We start from the raw sequence: 25,491 nt of genomic DNA on the forward strand, positions 1-25,491 counted from the left end.
AAGGGAGAAGTAGCTTATGTGGCTGGCACTTCTGATTTTGATTCACGTGACGTCACATCAGTTTTGTTTCCCAACCGCCAGTTTAGAGATGTGTACCATTAGCTAGGACTGAATAATTGTATAGATATTATTTGGTTAGAGTGTTAATGGAAGTAATTTCCAGTTGATTTGTATACTGTAGTGAAAAGACCACTCACTCATTCACTTATTCATTCACTCAAGGCATGTTAATTGGACATTTACTGGTGGGGCACCGGAGAAAAACACAAAGAATAGTTTCTTCACCTGTAGGATGTGGAGAAATGGATGTTTCTTGTGAACTCCGCCAGCCCTAGTTTGTGTGTGATTATATACGTAGGTAGGTTCATGTGCACATTCCTATATATATGACCGAACTGGGGAGTTGTGATCATATTTTAAGAAATCGCAGCTTTCGGGTTTAGTCCATAGTTTTTGCCACCTGTGACACCGCAGTCAACAGTGGAAGTCTGTATGTGCCCAACTGTTACCTCCCACCCGGGGTACCCTGAGTGTGGAAAATCTGAGTGCTAAACATTTCAAAACAGTGTTTAGTGCAAACGTAGGTGGAACAGATTTCCAATGAATGAAGGCTATTTAGAAGCAGTTTATTAGATTGGAGGCAGAAGTTATACAAAGAACGGATTGTTATGCTTGTGGTAGCAAGGCAGTGGGACATAAATTAGCCATTTTTCCAATGCAAATATTTATTTTCTGCCAAGTTGTCAAATTTAATTTTAGTTCTGGATAGAAACAAAATGACCTCAGCATAGCGTACGCTACCCTCAGTTTTTATGCTGAACTTTTGCAAACCATTGTGTATTTACTGTAAATACTGTTTACTAATGGCAGCTCCATGCTTTGCTGTGTTATGCTGAAGTTAGAATAAGCCATATTCAGAAGTATTCCAAAGACTTTTGCATTCTGTTCGTTTCTGGAATGCACAAGGACAATATATGGCTATTCGTCTGACATGCATAGACCTTGTAGTCTTAGAAATTTAATTTGTGGTGTTCTTCATTTTAATGTGTGGATTTTCTTCATTGTTAATTTTATGTAGTCATAAGGACTTTTAAACTCATGTCAAAAAAAAGTCCTCAATTTTTTAGAATTTTCTTTTTAGTAAAAAATTAGAGATTCCTTGAAATGCTTTTAAGAGGCATATCCTGTAACTTGGCAAGGAATGTGGCCATAAAATCCATTGGTATTTGAATAATAATAATTTTAAAGCCACCATTTTACAGGGACAAAAAAAAAAATAAGAACAGTCTTAACGTTTTTTCTTTGAGCCATTCTGAATTACAAATATTTAATTGGCTCAAGATCAAAAGCTCCTCTCTGGCACTTACGAAAGCTGACCACCGCACTAGCAAGGATACCTTCGCTAAAGAAAATAAACCAAGAATACCAATGTGAAATTTAATAGCTGTTCCACCAGTAATTGCCATTCGCTAAAACGTCACTAGGAAAATACTCGGGCGCGTGTGTACCCTAAGTCTCATTAGTTCCATATGATAAGCACTCCATGCTTTAGCAAGCCGCTGAAAGATTTTTATATTTAGTTCTGGAATTTCCCTCGCTACACCCCATCACCAGATGCTGTGTGCTAATCCCCTATTTACACATTTAGGCTGACACTGGGCAAGCCCCTGGGAGAAGGTTGCTTTGGGCAAGTGGTCATGGCGGAAGCAGTGGGAATTGACAAAGACAAGCCCAAGGAGGCGGTCACCGTGGCCGTGAAGATGTTGAAAGGTGAGCAGGGAGGCGGGAGGCTCGGGGAGGGGCTGGGTGGAGAGTCTTTATCAAGAAAGTTCCTTTTGTGGCATGTGAACTCTATCATGGCACGGGGTCAGAGAGCACATAGTTGACCTAGGGGTTGAGAAGTTTTCAGTATAAATCAGCATCTCGGACAGACTATTTATCTTGAGCTGTGTGTACTTATAAAGAAAAGCCAGTTTTGTTAGAAAGTGGTAGTAGCCTCCTACCTAGAGTTCTTCTTTGACTCCTTCTTCGTGACCACGATTCTTCATTCTCTCTGTATTTTTATGTGCTTAGAAATTCTCAACTCACATATAATTGGATTTATTAGGTAGGAGTTGGTGTGTTGGATTTGGGACTTAAACCTTAACTTTACAAGTACAAGGAAATTTGTGTTTTTGGAGGGAACGAAGAGACGTAAGGGAGCAGAAAGCCTTCTCTTTTGCGCGAGGAACAAAGCAGAAATGACACTGGTCTGGGAGAGTCACTTAACAGCTGAGAAGGAGCGAACAGGATCAGGGCTGGTGCAGAGCCTCCTGGGACACATAAACAATTACCCTGAGATGTAAATGTCGTGTTGTGTTTGTGGGGCTGTGAACACTTCTACAGTAACCTTCCAACCCTGCTTCATGCCCATGTCCAAAGAACTTAAAGAACTTTTAACCATTAACTTAGTCATCCTGCAGTATTCTTTTATGAGAAGAGTTATAGGGAACGGTCACATTATAAATCCTCTTGTAGGGATCTCGGAAAGAAGATCCCACGCCGAGTACTTCCCACGTTTCCAGGCAGAGAGGCCCGTCCTTGGCATATGGTGCCGGGCATGTCACAGGCGCTCTGGAGTTAGACTTTATCTGTCTTTTGTGGGTTCTCATGGGATAGTCATCACATCCCTCCCAAGGGGAAGTAGCAGGCTGGACTTTGTCAAAAAGATGTGCGTTTTGTGTTTTGTGTTTTTTAAAAGGCTGTTTATCTGAATGACTCCCAAGGAAAACTAGAGTGCTTTGGGATGTTCCCCACCTTGGAGCCTGATGCTGGAGAGGAACACTGTGTTTTCTTGCCCCAGGTGTGGTAGCACCACTGATGGAGGCAGCCCCTGGCTGCGTCCCAGGGGCAGGTGTGGGGAGGACCCAGGCTTCTCATCTCTTTTGGCGGAACTTCTGGTTTTGCTAATGGGGCTTAGAGTTACATGGGATATTGCAAAAAGGGAGGTCTGGGACTTCTCTTTCTCTTGTGATGCCCAGGCTGGCAGCCTTCCCTTTAAGGACACAGAAGGATGTTAGTCCCCAAGCCACTGTGGCATGTCCTTTCTTACAGCCCACAGCTGTGTCTCCCTCCCTCCTCATGGCCTGTGGCTCCGTCCTTCACATACATCAGTGTAAATTTTGCATGCACAGTCACTTGTATTGATGTTCCTTTTGTGAAGCTAAAAAACTGTTTGCAACATGGTTCTTATCCATGCCCGTATTTCATTTTTTTTTAAAGGAAACCCAGATTTTTCCATACTGAATTAGCTTGAGGTGGAGGGCCCATGGGAAAGTCTTGTCACTTAGGAGAAGGTAACTGCAAGCCCGCCTATGTGGAGCCTATGCCATTCTTGCTTGAAATTACAGAGTGGAAGTTTATATAACTTTCTTAGGATGGGAATTGCAGTGCCTTCTGAGAAGCCACTAGAAGTTACAGCCCTTACCTGCTCAGAATGCACATGTACACACGTTTATGGCCCTGTTTATGGGGAGCTCTCTGAACCCATCTCGGAATGCTCTAAGGTCCTGGAGGGGCTGGGTTAGGAATGCTTGGTCGGGAACAAGTCTGTAGTGATTTAAAATCGCCCTATCCTTGGTCTCCTCGCTGGTTTCAGGCACCATGAAGTTTGGTGTGGTTTTCTGAGACACCTGAGATATGGCAGAGGATGAGATTATTTCATGGTCTAGGAAAGAATTGGCATTAGTATCAGAAGCCCCTGCTCTCGTCCTGACTCTTGGCACCATGGGCCCCCCAGTGAACTCTCTGACACACAGCAAGGCAGTTCCCTGTGTAGGCCTTTGTCTCTTCCTCCGTAAAATGAGGGAGATGATTTGGAAAATCTTTTCTGATTCTGAAATTCAATTGCGTGCATTTCAACTGAGTCCTTGGCAACTAACAGTAGCTGCCCATGAGTTAGAGGAAATGAACTGATTTGTGAATATACCTACTGTTCATAGATGATGCCACAGAGAAAGACCTTTCTGATCTGGTGTCAGAGATGGAGATGATGAAGATGATTGGGAAACACAAAAATATCATAAATCTTCTTGGAGCCTGCACACAGGATGGTGAGTAGGAGGAAAAACTGCATTCGTCCAAATACTCTGCAGTTTGATAGAATCATTTTAGAAATGGTTGGGCTTCTAGATCCTGCTCCCAGAGCACCCCGTGTGCATGGTTAAAGTTCTTTTTAAAATCCCCATTGGAAGATGTTCCTAGCCATGAACACAAAGAAGGGTCTGTGTCCGTACCTGGGGGCCGGCGGAAAGGAGGGTGCAGGGTGACTTTGGATTTGAGAGCCTGGAGGGCCCTGCTGTTTCTAGGTCATAACCTGGAGGGGGCTTTGGAAAAGGCAGCCTCCTTATGTTTTTGCTTTGTAAGTGCTAAGAGAGATTTCTCAGAATAAGATCCCATGTTTTGGTTGAGAAATTCTTCCCTTAAAACAGGGATTGAGGAATCCACATCTTGCTGTGGGTCACAGATGGCTGAGCTCCCAAGAATAGCTTAAAAGAGGAGAAAGCAGTATGAAGGAAGACGTTATTCTCCCTGGGGGAGAGGGAGACCCTGGCTTCTTCCATTGAATGTTTACTGGCACTTTGGAATCAATTTGCTAAGTAATTAGTAAACTCGAAAACGCGTATCTTTGACTTAGCAATTTCTCTTGTAGGTCTCTCCAGGAATTGGCAAACTTTTTCTGTAAAGGGAGGTTGTAGATATTTTAGACTTTTGTAGGCCTTATGGTCTTTGTCGCAACTTCTCATGTCTGCCATGGTAGTGAGAAAGCAGCGCTAGAAGTACAGAAATGAATGGGCCTGGCTGCATGCCAATAAAATTTAATTACCCAAACAGGCGGTAGGCAGGATTTGGCTTGCAGGCTGTAGTCTGCCAACCCCGAGTCTATACCATGGAGAAATTATTGCACACGTGTGTAAAGGAACATGTACGGAGATGTTCATTGCCTACTGTTTGTTATGGCTGAAACCTGGAAGCAAATGCCCATGCATATAAGGGAATGGATAAATAAAGCGTGGTGTGTTTATGTGATACAGTATATGCAGCTGTGAAAAGGAATGATCTAGATTTATTTTTATAAGCCCAACAGGTTCCAAAAGGATAATGTGTGGGGAAAAATGTTGCAAAGCTCTAAGAGCTTTATTATTCATTTATGTGATTAAAAATAATATATTACTTATTGACTAGTTAAAACGAACCAAAAGGATAGAATGGAGGGGTCCATGCTTTCCAAGAGGATGCAGGTGACAGCATGAGAGTGACGGGGAAGATCGCATCAACTGTGTCTCTGTTTTATTTCCTACAGCCTTTTGAGGCTATCATGACGAAGGGCTGATTTATCATTTTGCAGAGATTATAATGCAGGCATTCTATTTTTATGTGTGCTTTTCTGTATGTTAAAACTTTTTCTTTTTTCTTTTTTTATTTTTGGGGGGTGGACGACAAAGTCTCGCTCTGTCACCCAGGCTGGAGTGCTGTGGCGTGATCTCGGCTCACTACAGCCTCCACCTCCTGGGTACAAGCGATTCTCCTGCCTTGGCCTATAGTAGCTGAGACTATAGGTGTGTGCCACCGCGCCCAGCTAATTTTTGTATTTTTAGTAGAGACGGGGTTTCGCCATGCTGGCCAGGCTGGTCTCGATCCACCTGGCCTCAGGTGATCCACCTGCCTCGGCCTCCCTAAGTGCTGGGATTACAGATATGAGCCACCACGCCCGGCCTCTGTATGTTAAACTTAAAAAAAAAGAAAAAAGCATTGGGTTGTAATAACTAAAAATGTTTTGCTGAATTGCCCAAGGGCAGACCTTGGCTTCTCTCTTTAGGGAGCTTCTCTTCTTCCTCGACAGGGCCTCTCTATGTCATAGTTGAGTATGCCTCTAAAGGCAACCTCCGAGAATACCTCCGAGCCCGGAGGCCACCCGGGATGGAGTACTCCTATGACATTAACCGTGTTCCTGAGGAGCAGATGACCTTCAAGGACTTGGTGTCGTGCACCTACCAGCTGGCCAGAGGCATGGAGTACTTGGCTTCCCAAAAAGTGAGTCCTTCACATTCTACTTGGTTGGGTGGAATCCAATTAAAAATGTCTTTAAAGAAAACAGGCAATTTAGATGTGCTCATTTGCTAGATCAAGCCCTCGCATGTCTTGTACAACCTGGAAAATATTTATTGTGTTATTCATATTTGAGTTTAATGAACTCTTTAAAACCAAAGCAGCCTCATAAACCTATAGCGTCGCTGCAGAGATGAGCAGAAAAGATATCTCTTCTTTGAGACAGGACCATGTCTGATTTCCCTGGGAATTGGGCTCTCCAGGTGGGAAATGGGTAGTTTTAAAGGCCCCCTTTAATTCGGATGATTTTCCTTTTTTTTAAGCTTCATTTATTTTGTGGTTACTGAGTTTTTGAATATAGACTTTAGGTGTTTAGTGTTTTGGGTGTGATATGGCATTAAATATTCTAAGAGTAAATGTCAGACAAAGGGGTATTTTAGTAACCTTGCATCCTGGAGCTCTGCGTTTCTTTAGTCTTGTTTGGCGGGTGACCCTGTGTGGTTAGAAGTTGGCCAGGTCCCCTGAGGTGGACTGCCTGCATTCTGGGCACGCCACTTACTGTGGAACTTGAAGCATTTCAGTTATTCCGAAAGTAGTTAGACAGGTGCCCAGATGTCCTCAGAGGCATTTTGGATGACCCAAAACTCCCTTGTCAACCCCACACATAGAGAAGCGGAGGGGCAGGGCTGCCTCCCGGGCAGAGGTGGGCACTGCTCCTACCTGCGGTGCACATCATTGCAGCGCCAGGAATTCCTTGGGTCCCCAAAGAGGTAAGATCCTCTGGTGGGCGTGGACCCTCTGTCACTGGGGGTCTGGGTTGCCTGAAGGGTCACAAACTCAGGTCTCCACGGGGCCATGCCAGTCACACGACCAAGGCCTGCGAATCAGTCAGAGTGCAGAGATTCGAGGAACGGCTACACCTCATCTCTACTCTCTGGCCACATGGGAACATGGCCCAGAGCCACCCCGTGTTCTGGATGTTTTTTTCTTTCTTTCTTTCAAACAAACTGAGTGCAGTGGCATAATCACAGCTCACTGCAGCCTTGACCTCCTGGGTTCAGGTGAGCCTCCCACCTCAGCCTCCTGAGTAGCTGGGACTACATGGATGTGCCACCACGCCTGGCTAAGTTTATTGTTTTTTGTTTTGTAGAGACGAGGTTTTGCCTTTTTTTTTTAATGTAAGAAAACCTTTCAAAAAAATTTCAAGAGAGTTTGGAGTTTAAGACTTTTTCAGATTTGTTTTCGTATAAAAATCTCCCAATATATAGGTTTTAGGAAACTAAACACAGTTTTGACTTCTGTGATTGCGTCTGTGTGCACGTGCCTGTGTGTGCATGTATGCAGGGGAGTTTGCCAATCAGAAAATATCTGGCATCCAGAGACAACCAGACAGATCCAGAATATGGGACATTTGACAAGGTATCACTTCAAAATGTCAGTGTCTCGAAAGACAAAAACTGCTGGGGAGACAGTTCCAGATTAAAGGGGCCAATGAGACAATTTCTAAGTGTAAAAGTGGGATCCTGGACTGGATCCTGTGGGGCGGGGAGGGTGGCCAGCTCTTAGAAAGGACATTTGTGAATGTCCTTTGAATATGGAAATTTGAATATGGACTGTACAATATTACTGATTATATTTCTGTATCAGTGTTGAATTTGGGGGATGGTGACAGTGGTATCTGTTGTAGGAGAAATGTGCTGAAGAATTGAGATTTGTGAAGTATCAGTGATACCTGCAACTCAGTTTTAAGTGGTCCGGCCATAACATGCATGTACTGTGTGTGTATGTGTGTAGGGGCAGGTGGGGCAGGACATGGAGACAGCAAGCGATTGAGTAGTTGTAACAAGCAAACCCAGCAGCCGTGGATACTCACTTTGCCATCCCTCCTTTTCTGCAGCTGTGAACTCCTCCTAAATAAGCCTGGGGATTGTAGCCCATCTGTAGGCTGCCTATTTTGATCTTCTGGTCCTGATCACTCCCTGCCCTACCTGTGCGGGAGATAGGGGAAGCAGTTTTGCACCCAGCAGGGTGGTGCTACTAGGAGAAATGTGGTAGGAGGGCTGGCCTGGTCATTTTATTAAATCCTTCAACATCTACTCCTAGAGCACGCCCGATGTCTCATGGCCTTGGTCAGGCTCTCCAGCGAAGTGGCCAGAATAGACATAGTCCTTGACCTTTTGGGGCAGGAACCATGGGTGACAGTAAGAGAAACTGACAGTAAATGTGGGAATGAAAATCAGGCTATAAAAAAATATATTGAAAAAGGTGCCATGAAGGAAACAGTGGGATAAGGCCTTACTCATGCCAGGACGTTGTACTTTGCTGTCACTGCCATGGAAGCCGCTGAGGGGGAGGAAGAAGATCAGTTTGTGCTTCAGAGGTGACTCTCACTGCTGCTTGTATGGTGAATGGGAAGGCTGAGCCCCTGTCAAACGTGATGATGGTTTGGGCTAGGGTCTGTGGGGTCCAAAGACACTGAGAGAAGCTGGTGGGCTGATGTTGGACGTATTTTGCTCTTGGGATAGTGAACGGATTGATTAGATAGGAGGGAGAGAAAGAGAGATCAAGGATGACTTCTGGATTTCCAGCTTGAAAACCCGGATGGTGGTGCAGCTTCTAACTCTGGGAGGAGTTGGGAATCAGGGTTGAGGCAGGGGGCATAGATCTGGGTGGAAAATCCAGAGCTTGTCTTGAACGTATCTGAGTCATCCGAGGGGAGATACTGAAGAAGCTGCAGGCAGCAGCTCAGCTCAGAGGGTGGGCTAACAGCTGGGAGGCAGCAAAGGGAGCTGTGAGTTCAATCCATGGGCGTGGACAAACTCATCTGCGGAGAAGCTTGGAAGAGGAGAACAGAAGCCTGAAGTCAGGTCCTGAGAAAATTCTCAAATCTAGAGATTGACTGAAAGCACCAGAAATAGCAGTGGAGGCCGAGGAGGCACAGCCTGGATGGTAGGAAAATCAGGACACGGAGTGCAGAGGCCTCACACGGGAGCTTCAGGAAGGAGGGGACAGGCAGTAGAGCCTCGGTGCTCAGACTGGTGAGAAGCATGGGTGTTGGGTCCTGGTCCTAGAGGCAGTGGTGGTACCCCTGCCCACCCTAGCCCTGAGGACTCAGAGCTCCTTCCTGTTTTGGAGCTGGTGGAGAGAAAACTAAGAGACAAACTTTGTTAACCAGGGCAAATGAATCCGTTTCATCATGGAAGAACGGAAATGCGCATATTAAAGTGTTGTGATAATAGTAACTACCGTTATTATTAATCACTGACCACTCTGGGAGAAGCTAACCGTCTTCCAGGCACCGTGGCAGAGCATTTGACATAAAGCATCTCACGTAGCCCCCAGAACAACCTAGAAATAGGTGGGATTTGGATCCCCATTGTATCAGGGAGGATGGTGAGGAAGTGGTATGAATACTCTGAACCCAGATGTGTCAGGAGGACTCAGATGTCCTCACTTCTGAGAAGGGGACTTGGTAGAGTGGCAGGTCCCAGACCTAGGTCTCCTGGTCCCCCACTCAGCTGTCTCCTGCTCTCAGGAGGCCCCTAACTCTATCTAAACTGAGGCAGGACCAATGAGATTCCGTGGGGGGGGGGTTTGGGGGGGTTGTTTAGTGCCCCAGTGTGGCCTCATTGCCTCTACATTGAGCAACAGCCCAAGGTAAAAGGGATTTTGCATGGGCCTTTAGGACATTACATGGTTCCAAAGCCACTTACTGGAGGCTACCCACAGTGAAGGACCCAGCATAGGTTTGGAAATGGTGGTAGATGAAGATGTTAAGAATGGTCCCCTTGTGAGGGCTCTGCTTCCAAAAATGGAGGGCTTATTCGTGAAGGTGGAGAATGAAGAACCAGGGAAAGGGTCCAGCCCTGGCTTTCCCACACCCATCCCCTCACAATGGGGGTGTCGTGGGCTTGAGAAAGACATGCTTGCCTGAAGGAAGGGGCAAAAGAGAACTGTTGATTACATCGTTACTGATGTACTAGGTTCATCTGTGCTCAGCGCTGGGCCGATTGAGATGAGCACGCAGTGCCTGGCCTCCAGCAGCTTTCAGTTGTGCGTGTACATGTGCATGTGTGAGTGTGTGAATGTTGGGGGCGGGTTGGGGACTGGAGACAGAGAAGTGAAAAAACTCCATGGTGTATACAGCAATGCAGTTAGATAATAGGGTATTTAAGCCTTACACAATTTAGAAAATCCTTGCTATTTTTAGCTCAGATCACACTAATTTTACTTTTTTAACCGAATCCCAAACCCAGTTAACCCTCAAAGTGTTAAACCCGAGCAGTTTGGTTTTGTTTTTGAGATAGGGTCTCACTCTGTCATCTGGCTGGAGTGCAGTAGCATGATCTTGGCTCACTGCAGCCTTGGCCGCCTGGGTTTAAGTGATTCTCCTACCTCAGCCTCCTGAGTTGCTGGGGCTACAGGCATGTACCACCACACCTGGCTATTTTTTGGTAGAGATGGGGTTTCACCATGTTGGCCAGGCTGGTCTTGAACTCCTGACCTCAAGTGATCCGCCCACCTCAGCCTCCCAAAGTGCTGGGATTACAGGCATGAGCCACCGAGCCTGGCCCTGAGCAGATATTTTTGTGTTTTTTGGAGACAGAGTCTAGCTTTTTCAGCGAGGCTGGAGTTCAGTGGTACTATCTCGGCTCACTGCAACCTCCACCTCCCGGGTTCTAGTGATTCTCCTGCCTCAGCCTCCCGAGTAGCTGGGACTACAGGCGCTTGCCACCATACCCGGCTAATTTTTTGTATTTTTAGTAGAGACGGGGCTTCACTGTGTTAACCAGGATGGTCTCGATCTCCTGACCTCGTGATCCGCCCATCTCGGCCTCCCACAGTGCTGGGATGACAGATGTGAGCCACCGCGCCCGGCCTGAGCATTTTTTTTAGTGAAGCCCCAGCTTCCCACCTGTAAAATGGGTGTAAAACCATCCGTGTCATAGGTTGCCGCGGGAATTCGATGTCATCAGCCATACTGGGCACAGGGCCTATTGTCTACGTCATAGGGGTGTTGCTCTTCCTTCCCTTAGTGACCCACTGACCTTCACCTGTGGAACACCAAAACTGTCCCGGGGCCCTAATTGTGTAAAATGGTCAGCTTTCTGTGCTGGAGAACAGCTCACATTCCTGTGGATGACAGGGATTTGGCTTGCCTTTGATTACTTTCTTTTTCTCGGGTGTAGGTTCCAAGTCTCCTCTTATTCAACCCAGAGGCTGGGGTTTGATGTTTCCTAGCACCTGGGATGAGGGATGGCCACGCTAGGCTCTGGCTCTTGCTGAGAAGATGGTGGAGGGAGCCATCAGCATTGTCTCTGTGCAAGCTGAGCCCCAATGCATGGTTGGAGCCCAGTGCGTGGGAAGCACATTCTTCTGACCACACAGCTTGCCAGACATACAGAGCGCGTGTTGGTAGGAGCACACCACCGGGAGAGTTTGGCCTGGGGCTTGGAAGTTCAATTTGAAGAGGCCTCCAAAACTGGGAACCGGGCTGCAGACGAATCTTCCAGCCTGGCCAGGGATTGCAAGCTTGCGTGGCTTTCTTGCTTTCCCGCTTCTGGGCTTAGGCTACCCCGGGGGCCCAGACGTGTGTGAACACAAGGAATAGCTGGTGGTCAGGGTGGAATCAAACAGTTCCTTATTTATATTTCAGGGATCACTTAGCTTGCCCCTTTTTTAATTGTCCATTTCATGGAGTGCCGAAGATCGGCTCCATTTCAGCATTGTTGAATGGATTGATAAGACTTTATGCTTCGTGTGATAGTTAACCTTTGCCAGTAACCAGTGTAAAAGCCTTCGGTGGTGATATTTGCTTCTTTATGTCTTATCTCTTCCCAAAATAGAAGGTGATGATTGGGGACCCTAATTACCTGGTATCTTGTGGAAATCTTGCTATATTAAAGTGTAACAAAAATGCAACAGCTCACAATAGCATATCATTTGTAGAAAGGAAAAGTCATAGGCTGGGTTTGTGGCTCACGCCTGTAATCCCAGTACTTTGGGAGGCCGAGGCAGGTGGATCACTTGAGGTCAGGAGTTCGAGACCAGCCTGACCAACATAGTGAAACCCCATCTCTACCAAAAATATAAAATTAGCCAGGTGGTGGGCACCTGCCATCCCAGCTAATTGGGAGGCTGAAGCAGGAGAATCACTTGAACCGGGAGGCAGAGGTTGCACTGAGCCAAGATTGTGCCATTGCACTCCAGCCTGGGAAACAAGAGTGAAACTCCGTCTCAAAAAAAAAAAAAAAAAGGAAGGAAGGAAAAGTCGTAATAGCCAGACCTTTCTGAGACCCAAGAGTTAGTGTCAGGACAATAAATTAGCTGTTGTGTAGCAATATTTAATATTTCAGTGTATGTGGCACATTCAGGCTGAGGCCAGGTGTTAGGAGAAACTGGACTGAGAATGTAGATAGACGGGCATTGGCCATGGTAGAGGCCAAGAAAGGACATGACTGGTCATTTCAAGAACCTTAGATATGGGACATGGAGGAGGTACAACAGGGCTAAGTTTGGAAGTGTAGAGACCGGCTAGATGGGCAGCGTGGAAGTCTCAGGGGGAAGGGGCAGACAGTGAAGATGTCCTGGACTAAGGGACTAGCAGTGGGAAAGGCATGGTATGGACACATGGGAAGGCATTTTGGAGTTGAAATCAACAGGACTTGGGAGGAATGTGTAAAGAATACTGGTGTATAGCTCTCCGATTAAGAGAGACAAAGAGGATAAGCATTGGATAGGAGTTGAAACCTTGAATTTGAGACGTCAAGGGAACGTCAGTGTGGAAGTGTCCCATAGACAGTTGAATGTGAGAATGTGGGTCTCAGGAGGGAGGTCGGGATGGAGATGCGAACTTGCGCGTATTTTGTATGTGTTTAGAATGAATGCCGTGAGGATATATGAAAATACATAAACTTAATGGAACAATTCCTCTATTTGAAGGGACAGAAAAAGAGAAGAGCCAGCCAGAGATTCTGAGAGGGCATGGAGAGAGAGAGAGAGCCAGCTGAGAGAAGGGGACAGGATAAAACTAAATAGCGGGGCCGGGTACAGTGGCTCACACCTGTAATCCTAGCACTTTGGGAGGCTGAGGCGGGTGGCTTACCTGAGGTCAGGAGTTCGAGACTGGCCTGACCGACATGGTGAAACCCCGTCTCTACTGAAAATACAAAACATTAGCTGGGTGGGGTGGCGGCGGGCACCTGTAATCTCAGCTACTCAGGAGGCTGGGGCAGGAGAATCCCTTGAAGCCAGGAGGCGGAGGTTGCAGTGAGCTGAGATCACACCATTGCATTCTGGCCTGGGCGACAAGTGCAAGACTCCATCTAAAAAAAAGAAAAAAAAAACTTAAACAGAGGGACTGTTTTAAAAAGCAAGAAATCAATAGCATCTGAAGCCACAGAGGAGGAACAACTGAGGAGTTGGAGGAGGACATTATTTGCATCTAACAATTCAGAGGTTCTTTATAAGCTTCAGGTAGAGGCAAGAGCAGAACACAGGTTAGAATGTTTGAGAAGTGACCAGGGATGTAGAAGATGCGATGTTGGATTTTAACCAACGTTTCTGAAAATTCAGGTGTAAAGGGCAGGAGAGCAAGTGTTGAGAGAAAGTATTTTAGGATGCTCAGATACAGATCTATAAGCAGCTGAAAGGAAGACACCGGTGTGGCTGGACAATTGCAGATAAAAGAGAATATGGTTATTTAGTCTACCTTCACTTTTCAAAATGATCATTCTATTTATTTATAATTCCAAAACAAATACATGTCGTGTTCCAGGCTCTCAGATGATCCCAGTTGACCCGTCTTCTTAATCTTAGAGCCACACTGTATTTCCTTTCTTTCTTTTTTTTTTTTGAAAGTCTCACTCTGTCACCCAGACTGGAGTGCAATGGCGTGATCTCAGCTTACTGCAACCTCTGCCTCCGGGGTTCAAGTGATTCTCATGCCTTAGCCTCCTGAGTAGCTGGGACTACAGGTGCACAGCACCAGGCTCAGCTAATTTTTGTAGTTTTAGCCAAGATGGGGTTTTACTGTGTTGGCTAGGCTGGTCTTGAATTCCTGATCTCAAGTGATCCGCCCACCTTGACCTCCCAAAGTGTTGGTATTACAGGCATGAGCCACTGCACCCAGCCACACTGTGTTTCTTATAGTATACTGCAACTGGTTTTTAACATCAGCTATCTTTTCTATCTGCATTTTAAGAAATGAACATATTTCCTTTTTGTTCTTGTGGTGTTTTGAAATTGTTATTTCTCTTGGTTCTTTCTTGATTTCAGTGTATTCATCGAGATTTAGCAGCCAGAAATGTTTTGGTAACAGAAAACAATGTGATGAAAATAGCAGACTTTGGACTCGCCAGAGATATCAACAATATAGACTATTACAAAAAGACCACCAATGTAAGTTGATGGCAGTAACACAGTGGGCGGGGGTGGGGGTGGGGCTCAGAATGTTCCAAGAGAAAGGCCATCAGTGTTGAGAGCTGGGTGGGATCTATGGGGACCCATTCCCCTGCCCCTGATTCCTGTTCTTTTGCCTTACTATTCACAAACTCTCAGTATGCAAATTTAGCCTCTGTGTGTGTCAATTTTAGTAAATGTGAAACACTTATATACAGAATAATCAACAGCCTCTAGGATTTTCTTATGGTTCTCATCAAGAACTTTCATAGCAAAAACTAGAGCTTGGAAGTTACTGGGTTAATTTTAGCCTAATAACTGGTCAAGGAGGATCTGCATGCTAGGGAGATAAAAGAATCCAAGGAGATGGCATTTTATTAATGGCCCAAATCTGTGCATCTCACACATTATGTATGGTCCTCATTGGGATTGATTTCTGCTCTATTGACTGACCAGTAAAAGCCATGAGAATATCAGCTCTTAAACAGGGCACAGCCCTATTGAGCCTGCTAAGATAAATTCTTTTTAATATATTTAGTTTTTACATTTTCTTCTACATTTTCAGGGTCGACTTCCAGTCAAGTGGATGGCTCCAGAAGCCCTGTTTGATAGAGTATACACTCATCAGAGTGATGTGTGAGTAACTCTCTTTTCTCCTACTTCTTCCTGGGGTTGAGCTGCAAAAATACTGTACGTATTTTGCCTTTCTTCCTTCTTTGGTGACTGCTGCATTTCACACATTCGTAGAAGGTGCAGGAGCCGGCCTTAGAAAGGACGGATTTTATGGTAGGCTGATAACCAATGCTCTGTTACTAATCTGTCTGGCTTCAAAGAGCGCAGGAGGTGGAACCGCTGACCTCCTCCTGCCAGAGCGGAAGTCCTTCCCTTGAACATAATCATGGATGTGCAGCTACAAAGCCAATATCTAATTCGCCAAGCTCTTGGCATATTCTTCACCCCATTAAAGGAATAATCCTGGAGCTTTTCCCACTTAAGAATAGTTTGTCATATTTCCCTCTAACCCAGATTTGTCCTTAAAAGAGTGGAGCTGAGTGAGAGGTGGTCTAGGCTGGGGACCTCCGCAGGGACTACTGTCTGTGTTTATCCCTCAACAAAAAGGTCTGGTCTTGCTTTGGCATACTTGATAGCATTCTAGAAGCAGAGTAGAATATTTCTGTTATGATACACTTACAAAACCATTTGGGTCAGGCTCCAACTGACATTTTAGATTTGAAAATTCAGTTAAAGGCTGGGCATGGTAACTCACGCCTGTAATCCCAGCACTTTAGGAGGCCAGGGCGGGTGGATCATGAGGTCAGGAGATTGAGACCATCCTGGCCAACATGGTGAAACCCCGTCTCTACTAAAACTACGAAAATTAGCTGGGTGTGGTGGTGCGTGCCTGTAATCTCAGCTACTTGGAAGGCTGAGGCAGGAGAATCACTTGAACCCGGGAGTCAGAGGTTGCAGTGAGCTGAGATTGCGTCACTGCACTCCAGCCTGGCGACAGAGCAAGACTCTGGGGGGTGAAAAAAATCGAACTATTTTTTATGTGTATGAGCAGGAAGAGTTCTGGGTAGGCATTAATTCTGTGCTACCATAGTTGGTCCTCTCAACAATCCTAAAAAAGAAGACATTATGATCCCATTTTTGCTGTGAGCAACTGAGGCACAGAGGCTGTTCTGCCTGTCCTGTGCTGCTGCTTTTGCTCCCCAGAAAACTGCAGAGTGAAACTCACTGCCATCGAGTACAGAAGGGTGAGTTTCCAGAGTGACCATGACATCGCTAAGCCTGGCTTTCTCAGCTTGCTCATCCCAGAGATTGAGTCTCCTGAACTTGGCGCAGGAAGTCCAAGTCTCTGAAGAGTCAAGTGTAAATAAATTGTGGCCTGTGAGATGTGTTCAGTTTTGTTGTGTGCAGTTCATCTGGGGCATGTGATTCCTCATCCTAACCCCAGCCCTGTGCTGACTGCCTTTGCGATCTTAGTAAGTTCCAGAGCCTCTGTGCAGCAGATGTTCCACTGGCCACAGAGGGCAGCTGTGATCCTGCAGAGTTGGCTTGCTGGCCTTATTCTGTCAACTGCCCATCCTGGCAGATCACAACCCTTGGGTCAGGCACATAGGGAGTTGGAAAGGAGTGTAAAGGCTTTGAAACTGAGAAACTGAGATCCTTGCATTGCTAACACCACAGTTAAGACAAGCAGCTCTATTCCAGAGTGATGGCAGTTTGCCTTTTTGTCTATTGATGGAAAATTCCATCGGCACATCCCCGTGTCATCATCATTTGGGGATGCTCTTGCGGGGCAGGAAAGAGCACATAGGATGAACTGCAGGAGGGCCCATTTGTCTTTGAACTTCAGAAGTGAGGAGGTGTTTATGTCTTAGCTGGGCATGTTTAGGTTTTGGCAGTGTGGATGGGTTAGTAATGCTGTGCTTTCTCCTTTTGTTGCAGCTGGTCCTTCGGGGTGTTAATGTGGGAGATCTTCACTTTAGGGGGCTCGCCCTACCCAGGGATTCCCGTGGAGGAACTTTTTAAGCTGCTGAAGGAAGGACACAGAATGGATAAACCAGCCAACTGCACCAACGAACTGTAAGCGCTGTTGTCTTTCCTGCCGGTGCCACAGTGGGCTTGCCACACCATTAATACTTCTCCTGATGTACCTCGTTTTTGAAGGTCCCTAGTTTCCTAAACATGCTCTAAGAAGAATGGCTGAAGCTCTCTGGGCTCAATAGCGACACCAACAACCATTACTTGTCTGAGAGAAAGAACATTATTCTGAGTATGGAGAGGGCTTTGGATCAGAGGGTGTCTGGCTTACTGGCTGAGGGCTCCTGACTGCAGAGCCAGCGAGAGTGGTCTTCCTGGGCCACTGTGCTGTGCCTTGTGCAGTCTCCTGTGGAGTGACAGGAAGACCCACAGGTCAGGAAACAAGCTAGAAAGCCGCGGGGCCACCCTGCAGGGTGTAGGATTAAGGAACCAACACAGCCTTTCCCCAGTGGTTGTGCCTGGCCCCCGCCTGGCCCCATCGTGGCCAGTGGAGAATCGGTATTTCCGAAACTTCTTGAACCATTGAAAATTGCCCTTACAGATTGACGCCAACCACATTTCCTCAGAGCGAAGGAACTCGTGTTTGGTTACCTGGGTCTCACTTGTGTTTTAGTGCAGAGAATTAAAAATGTGTCTAGGCACCCTCTTTGGAGCACCAGATCTGCCTATAAAACCATGAGCTGGTTTCTAGCAAAACCTGCCTCACACTTTAAGTAGAGTTATGTTGTGTTGGTGACGTGTGCCTGGTGCAGTAGAATCAGTGCTTTGAAAGGAGTCTCTCTGCCTCCTCCCTCAACCCCTCCAGGATTAACTAAGAAGAGTGATTGTCCCAGAGACTGCGGTCTATTGTGTATCATTTCATGGGGATTTTATATCAGTAATCCCGTGAGTGCTTTTCGGTGTACTGTGGATGTCTGATGAATGGCCACATTTTATAGCATATTATATAAAGGCATTTATTGTGCTCTTTGTCATTCCTGTTGGTTTTTTTTTTTTTTTTCTTTTAACATAGAGGATCTGTCGAAACCCGTAATCAAGATAAGACCTAGGAAGCTAGGCCTATCTAAGAGTTAATCAGGAAGTTAGTGTGCAGCCCAGTGGTGGCAGATTAATTCATAAAAAAATTGAAGTTGTAGTTTTCCAGTTTTATTTTACTTTTTTTAAACTCAGGAAGCTTTGTCAACTAGAATCATTAAGACCCAAAGCGCTGGACAGATAAATAGTAGAGCTGCTTTGGTGCAGGGAAGGGTGTCAGGGGAGGGAAGACTGGAGACCAGCCCATGGAAATATGCGTTCTCCTTCAGCCTCCAAAGCATCTTTAGGGTGTGATGCCGTTGTGAGATGTCACTGTGGCCCAGGGATACCAGGGAAAACACATAGACGTGTCTTTATTGATGGCTTAGATGCCTTCCTAACATGTTTTGGGTTACGTGCTGTTTTTGTAAGTCAAAGTGCCTTTTGGAGGAACTGGCAGGGAAACTTTTGGGAAAGTGATTCATGACCTCCTAATCTAGTTGCCCGGAAAGTTCTGATGCATTTTCCTAATTTACAACACGTCCCCCTATTGCCTATTAAAACTGACTATAACCACGTACCTAGTGTGTATGAAATTAATCCGAGGAAATCAAATTTTCCCAGGTACATGATGATGAGGGACTGTTGGCATGCAGTGCCCTCCCAGAGACCAACGTTCAAGCAGTTGGTAGAAGACTTGGATCGAATTCTCACTCTCACAACCAATGAGGTAAGAACCTCCTTCCAGAAGCCCCTTGTCCTTGGTTGGCTTGTGAGACACATAGCATTTTACACGCACACTCCCCTGTTGGCTGTTGGTTGGAGTCTGTGGTCTTGTTTATTCTTTTTCCATAGGAGTCAGATAGATCAACTATGGGTTCATCTGAAATCATGATTTTTCTCAGAACTTCATTTTGTGAGTTCTGACTCACGAAACCAAAGACAGAGGGACATCCCCGAGGCCGCCCTCAGTGTAGCTGCTGATGGAGCAGTCCGGGATGTGTGTGGGAGACTGGGAAAGGGGAAGCAGTATTCACTTGCAGGACTTTGGTGTGCATGGGAAAGAGCTTGGATTCCTGTGCAAGTTTGATTCTGTGCTTTGGTCATTAGTGGGTGAACTGATAACGTTCTCATCATTTGCTGGATGGAATACAATGAAGTTTTGTAACTCCAGCTTCTCTTACCACAATACTATCCTATGGGATCCTGTCGGTAATGGTATGTGCCTTGCAGCCTCTTTCTAGGTGTATATAAACATACCCTGTTTTCTACAGTGAGCAACTTACATGATTTTTACATAAAAACATGTACCTTTTGTTAAAATATTTATTTTCCCTAAAATATTTATGATCTCTGCCGGGTGCAGTGGCTCTCGCCTGTAATCCCAGCACTTTGGGAAGCCAAGGCGGGCAGATCACTTGAGGTCAGGAGTTCGAGGCAAGCCTGGCCAACATGGCAAAACCTCATCTCTACGAAAAATACAAAAATTGGTTGTATGTGGTGGTGTGTGCCTGTAATCCCAGCTACTCAGGAGGCTGAAGTAGGGAAATCACTTGAACCCAGGAGGTGAAGGTTGCAGTGACTGAGATTGCACCACTGCACCGCAGTCTGAGAGACAGAGTGAGACGTCATCTCAAATAATAATAATAAATAATAATAATAATTTTTGATCTTTGCCAACAAAATAAACACTCGTCTGTCTCTCATTGTCCAAATTTAGCTATGTTAGTGGCTGCTTCAATATGCAGATAGAGTGCCTTTTATAATTATGGAAAGCATATGCTCTGAGCAGGAAAGATGTTAAACCCATCAAGTCCAGTCAAATCTTAAGATAGAGAAATTGTTAATGAATGTGTTTGGAGATACTTAATGAGGATGCACAATAGTGTTTTTTTACACAGGAAACTAACTCCAAACCATGCAGTTGTCTCAACAAGAAAAATGTTAAGGTCCTCCAAATATTTTAGAAGGAAAATAATACACTTAATTTCTGATTTAGAAAATAGTGTTAGAGTGATTTCTTAAAAGATAATAATCAAATGTAGTGATATGAAGTCTTAACTCAGCAGCTTTATCTTATGTGTCTGACTGTGGCCTGTGCTGGATAAAGGAAGAGACTGCATTTAAATGAATACAGCTGACCTTCGGAAGTTGAAAGGAAAGGAACGGTTCAAGAGGGGAAAGAAACCACCTTTCTTCTTCTGCCAAAATTGTTGTTTCTAGTATAAGTTCCTTTAACTGTAGACTTGGAATCTACTGATAGCCCTATTTTTTTCCTATCAGATCTGAAAGTTTATAGCTTCATTTAGAAACTGGGAAAAGTTGGCCAGGCGCAGTGTCTCACGCCTGTAATCCCAGCACTTTGGGAGGCCGAGGCGGGCGGGTCATGAGGTCAGGAGTTCCAGACCAGTCTGGCCAACATGGTGAAACCCTGTCTCTAGTAAAGATACAAAAAATTAGCCGGGCGTGTTGGTGTGCGCCTGTAATCCCAGCTACTTCGGGAGGCTGAGGCAGGAGAGTCGCTTGAACCGGAGAGGTGGAGGTTGCAGTGATCCGAGATCATGCCATTGCACTCCAGCCTGGGCGACAGAGCGAGAGCGAGACTCCCTCTCAAAAAAACCAAACCAAACCAAAACAAAACAACAACAACAATAACAACAAAACCTGGGAAAAGCACTAAAGTTCTATTTTAATGATCTCATGTCTATGCTCAAAGTGATTTATTTATATATTTGCATGTAGAGTGGATCCGTTCATACTGAAATTTGTATCTAGTATCCTAAAATAAAAAAGCAGAATGCCATATTGTCTGACGGATGTAAAAATCGAAGTTTCTTTCCTTCTGAAAATCATTACCATATGCTCAAGAAAAATGGTTCCATTTAGGACAAAATTTCGTTTTTATCATTGTAAGCAAAAAGTTCTCTTTTGATGTGGCGGGTGTGTTTGTTTCCAGTTGTGTGGTTAATGCTGATGTTGTTGGAACTGACACATTCCCCTTCTGGGATGGGGACTTTCTCTCTTGCCAACCCTGGTGATGAATTATAGGGTGTGTGTGTGTGTGTGTGTGTCTTAAAAAATGTCTAGTTGCCAACATTCCATGGGCTCTTTTCTGATAACACTGAGGCTGTTTGTGCTGTGGTCTGCACTTTTTGCCCCCTCTCAGCAAAACCACATGTCATAGAATAGTCATTGGCTTCTGGATGTGTGAGCAGAACTGCCCCACTGTGCCAGCCCAGTGGAGGCAGAGAGACCCACAAGCTCCCAGTTTAGAAAGCTTTTCATAGCTTCAGAAAAGGGGTTGACAACTGCTTTCTGTAAAGGGCCAGGGAGTAAATATTTTCGGCTTCACGGTCCCTATGGTCTCTGTCTCAACTTTGCCACTGTAGCCCCAAAGTAGCCACAGACAATATGTAAACAGATGTGTTCTAGTAGATGAGTTCAAGATCTAACACATCTGATGATGTGTTCTAGTCTGTCTTCTAGCACAATTTTATGGATCCTGAAATTGGAATTTTCTGTAATTGTGTATACATTTTCTTCATTTTAATGCTACAGGATATTATTCTTCTTTTGATTTTTTTTTCGACCACTTACCAATGTTAAAGACCATCTTTAGCCCTCAGGCCATATAAAGCAGTCCGTGGGCACCCAAGTCAGAGGAAGTGTCATCCTGGGTGACCCAGAGGGCTTTTGGCAGCCAGCACCGGATGCCTTGGGGAGCAGAGGACACTTTCTGAATCTCAAACCTTCAAAACTTTGAAACTTAACCTGTATTTTCCTAAAGTTTCCTTTAACAGTGCATTATGGATTTGACATCCATGAGTATATCCAAGCCTTTTTTGAACCTGTTTACATTTTGAACTCGGAGAGCTTCTGAGAGTAATGACTTACATGTGTTAAATTACCCACTGAATGAAGAAGTATTCCCCTTCAATGATCCCAGAAACTACAATAGTAAAATGTAATTCAGAAAATAAATATTCATGGTCTCAACTAGTTAAAGGGGGCCTGGGGACCTACAGCATGTTCCTGGCTTTCATTTTGTTGGGGCTCGCATTTGAAGCAAGGGCTTTAGTGAGGAGGTGGTGTAGATTCAGCAGGTCAGTTAGGTCCGTGTGAAGTCAAGTTGCCTGCCCGGCACCTATAGCTCAACTAGGTTTTATTGTTCTCTACCTGCCAATCATTGATTTATGATGGGTTTCAAGAGAAAAGCTAAGGGCAGCCCGGAGTACATCCTACGTGTGTCTCAGGGGGAGGTCTTTGTGGAATTCAGGTGCGCTGAGTCTCTGTTCACCCTCTAGAGGTCTCCTGTCTTGTCCCGCATTCAGTACCCACATCTCAAGAGCTTGTGTTTAAAGTAAAACTCTTCTCTTCCATTCTTTCAGGAATACTTGGACCTCAGTCAGCCTCTCGAACCATATTCACCTTGTTATCCTGACACAAGATGAAATAAAACGTCTCTCTTCCCTTCTTTCAGGAATACTTGGACCTCAGCCAACCTCTCGAACAGTATTCACCTAGTTACCCTGACACAAGAAGTTCTTGTTCTTCAGGAGATGATTCTGTTTTTTCTCCAGACCCCATGCCTTACGAACCATGCCTTCCTCAGTATCCACACATAAATGGCAGTGTTAAAACATGAATGACTGTGTCTGTCTGTCCCCAAACAGGACAGCACCGGGAACCTAGCTACACTGAGCAGGGAGACCATGCCTCCCAGAGCTTGTTGTCTCCGCTTGTATATATGGATCAGAGGAGTAAATAATTGGAAAAGTAATCAGCATACGTGTAAAGATTTATACAGTTGAAAACTTGTAATCTTCACCAGGAGGAGAAGAAGGTGTCTGGAGCAGTGGACTGCCACAAGCCACCACGTAACCCCTCTTGCCTGCCGCGCGTACTGGCTGTGGACCAGTCGGACTCAAGGTGGACATATGTTCTGCCTTCCTTGTTAATTTTGTAATAATTGGAGAAGATTTATGTCAGCACACACTTACAGAGCACAAACGCAGTATATAGGTGCTGGATGTATGTAAATATATTCAAATTATGTATAAATATATATTATATATTTACAAGGAATTATTTTTTGTATTGATTTTAAATGGATGTCCCAATGCACCTAGAAAATTGGTCTCTCTTTTTTTAATAGCTATTTGCTAAATGCTGTTCTTACACAGAATTTCTTAATTTTCACCGAGCAGAGGTGGAAAAATACTTTTGCTTTCAGGGAAAATGGTATAACATTAATTTATTAATGAATTGGTAATATACAAAACAATTAATCATTTATAGTTTTTTTGTGTAATTTAAGTGGCATTTCTATGCAGGCAGCACAGCAGACTAGTTAATCTATTGCTTGGACTTAACTAGCTATCAGATCCTTTGAAAAGAGAAATATTTACAATATATGACTAATTTGGGGAAAATGAAGTTTTGATTTATTTGTGTTTAAATGCTGCTGTCAGACGATTGTTCTTAGACCTCCTAAATGCCCCATATTAAAAGAACCCATTCATCGGAAGATGTTTCATTTTGGTGTGCAACCCTGTCATTACGTCAACGCAATGTCTAACTGGACTTCCCAAGACAAATGGTACCAGCGTCCTCTGAAAAGATGCCTTAATCCATTCCTTGAGGACAGACCTCAGTTGAGATGATAGCAGAATGTGCTTCTCTCTGGCAGCTGGCCTTCTGCTTCTGAGTTGCACATTAATCAGATTAGCCTGTATTCTCTTCAGTGAATTTTGATAATGGCTTCCAGACTCTTTGGCGTTAGAGACGCCTGCTAGGATCTTCAAGTCCCATCATAGAAAATTGAAACACAGAGTTGTTCTGCTGAAAGTTTTGGGGATACGTCCATCTTTTGAAGGGATTGCTTTCATCTGATTCTGGCAGGACCTCACCAAAAGATCCAGCCTCATACCTACATCAGACAAAATAATCGCGGTTGTTCCTTCTGTACTAAAGTATTGTGTTTTGCTTTTGAAACACCAACTCACTTGGCAATAGCCATGCAAGATGAATGCAGATTATACTGATCTTATGTGTTACAAAATTGGAGAAAGTATTTAATAAAACCTGTTAATTTTTATACTGACAATAAAAATGTTTCTACAGATATTAATGTTAACAAGACAAAATAAATGTCACGCAACTTATTTTTTTAATACTCGTGTCTTACCAAATGGTTTCCTGTGCCTGGAGGTGCTGACTGAATGCTGTTGTATATGCAGGAAGGGCAGGGCTGCCAAGGGTCTTATGTGCTGCACACGGGGGTGGCTTGCCAGAGGGGTTGACTGAGACCAGCAGTACCTGTGACAGTTTGAGGTTGATCCAGTGGAAAATCCGAATCGGTTGGTTGGAGCCCTGGCTGGGTTGCTTACTGGTACCTCAATGGAATCATCGTTCCTTTCTGAACCCTACCAGCTCCCCAGAGGAGCAAACGAAGAGCCACATGGTAGAGAGCTTTGCAAACTGGGAGGTGACCGAAAGATGACAGGTATTGAGCAGGGAAGACGTTCAGAACGTCTGAATCCTGGGGACTTTGAAACCTTTTAGGCTGTTTTCTTCATGATGTATGGAGAGAAGGGTTTGCTTCAAATTTTCCAAAAGAAAACTTGGACAAATTTTTGAATAATTATTTATTTTCATACCACCAACGATCTGAAAAGGGAAATGGAGTTTTGCCTGTCAGTTAACAAATGCAAATCTATGACTCTTAAGGGTCCGTTATATCTGCTTGCCAGCCTCAGCAGCAGCAGGAAAGGGAATTGAAAACAGGCCAACTTCTCCTGCACTTCAACCGGGCTCTTACAACCTTACAGGGCCATTGGTAGAGTGCTGTCTTTGGGGCTTTCTCTGTGTTTGATGCCATTCATGGTGGTGGAACCAGCCATCAGGGGAGTGGCCTAGGGGCCTGGTTCTGCATTTCCCAAACCTCTGTCCTGTTTCTTGCAGGATAACAGGGTTCTATTGGGAATGTGATTTTAAAACTAAGGTGCCTGAAAGCGAAAGCCACCTAAGAAAAGTGTCACCTGTTAGACACAAGTATACAGAGTGATGTTCTGCACCCCTGGGGACATTTCCATGGTGAGATGTCCTTGACGAGGGTGAGGATGGACTTGCTGAGGTCTGCACTGGTTCCTCTGTGCAGCTCTCTGGTGCACATGCTGTACTCTAGACACTGAAGGGCAGTTTATAGACTTGATGGGGTAGATTATAATGGCATTAAGAACTGCTGTATTTCTTGCCCATTTCATGGAGATGGGTGGGCAAGAGTCCTAAATGGTCTTTTGGCCATTTTGATTTTAAGAGACACTTGTCATGAAGGGCAAGAAGGCAGTGTGGTCCATGAGAATGATGGGTAATACAGTACCCTTTTTTTTTTTTTTTTGAAACCTGTCCCAAATGAGCATACACAGGCAGGATTTGATAAGA

The 25,491-nt window shown here is 44.9% G+C and overlaps 1 protein-coding gene across 23 annotated transcripts in view; it reads left to right on the plus strand.

Annotated features, from left to right (window-relative positions):
• Positions 1–24,221, plus strand: part of FGFR2 (fibroblast growth factor receptor 2) — a 120,576-nt gene extending 96,355 nt beyond the window's left edge. For 20 of the 23 annotated variants that reach the window (XM_033180791.1, XM_033180825.1, XM_033180815.1 and 17 more), the window contains 8 exons: positions 1,649–1,770; positions 3,981–4,091; positions 5,882–6,072; positions 14,365–14,487; positions 15,053–15,123; positions 16,939–17,076; positions 18,673–18,778; positions 22,529–24,221. In XM_033180791.1, coding sequence (XP_033036682.1) covers positions 1,649–1,770; positions 3,981–4,091; positions 5,882–6,072; positions 14,365–14,487; positions 15,053–15,123; positions 16,939–17,076; positions 18,673–18,778; positions 22,529–22,693 — 1,027 coding nt within the window. In that variant the 3' untranslated portion in view covers positions 22,694–24,221. Of the gene's footprint in view, positions 1–1,648; positions 1,771–3,980; positions 4,092–5,881; positions 6,073–14,364; positions 14,488–15,052; positions 15,124–16,938; positions 17,077–18,672; positions 18,779–22,436 lie in introns of all 23 variants that reach the window. The other 3 variants (XM_033180864.1, XM_033180992.1, XM_033180875.1) reach the window with 1 other exon arrangement.
• Positions 24,222–25,491: the final 1,270 nt, after the last annotated feature.

Source organism: Trachypithecus francoisi, unplaced genomic scaffold (assembly GCF_009764315.1).
Source record: "Trachypithecus francoisi isolate TF-2019V2 unplaced genomic scaffold, Tfra_2.0 Contig01579, whole genome shotgun sequence".
Taxonomy (NCBI): domain Eukaryota; kingdom Metazoa; phylum Chordata; class Mammalia; order Primates; family Cercopithecidae; genus Trachypithecus; species Trachypithecus francoisi.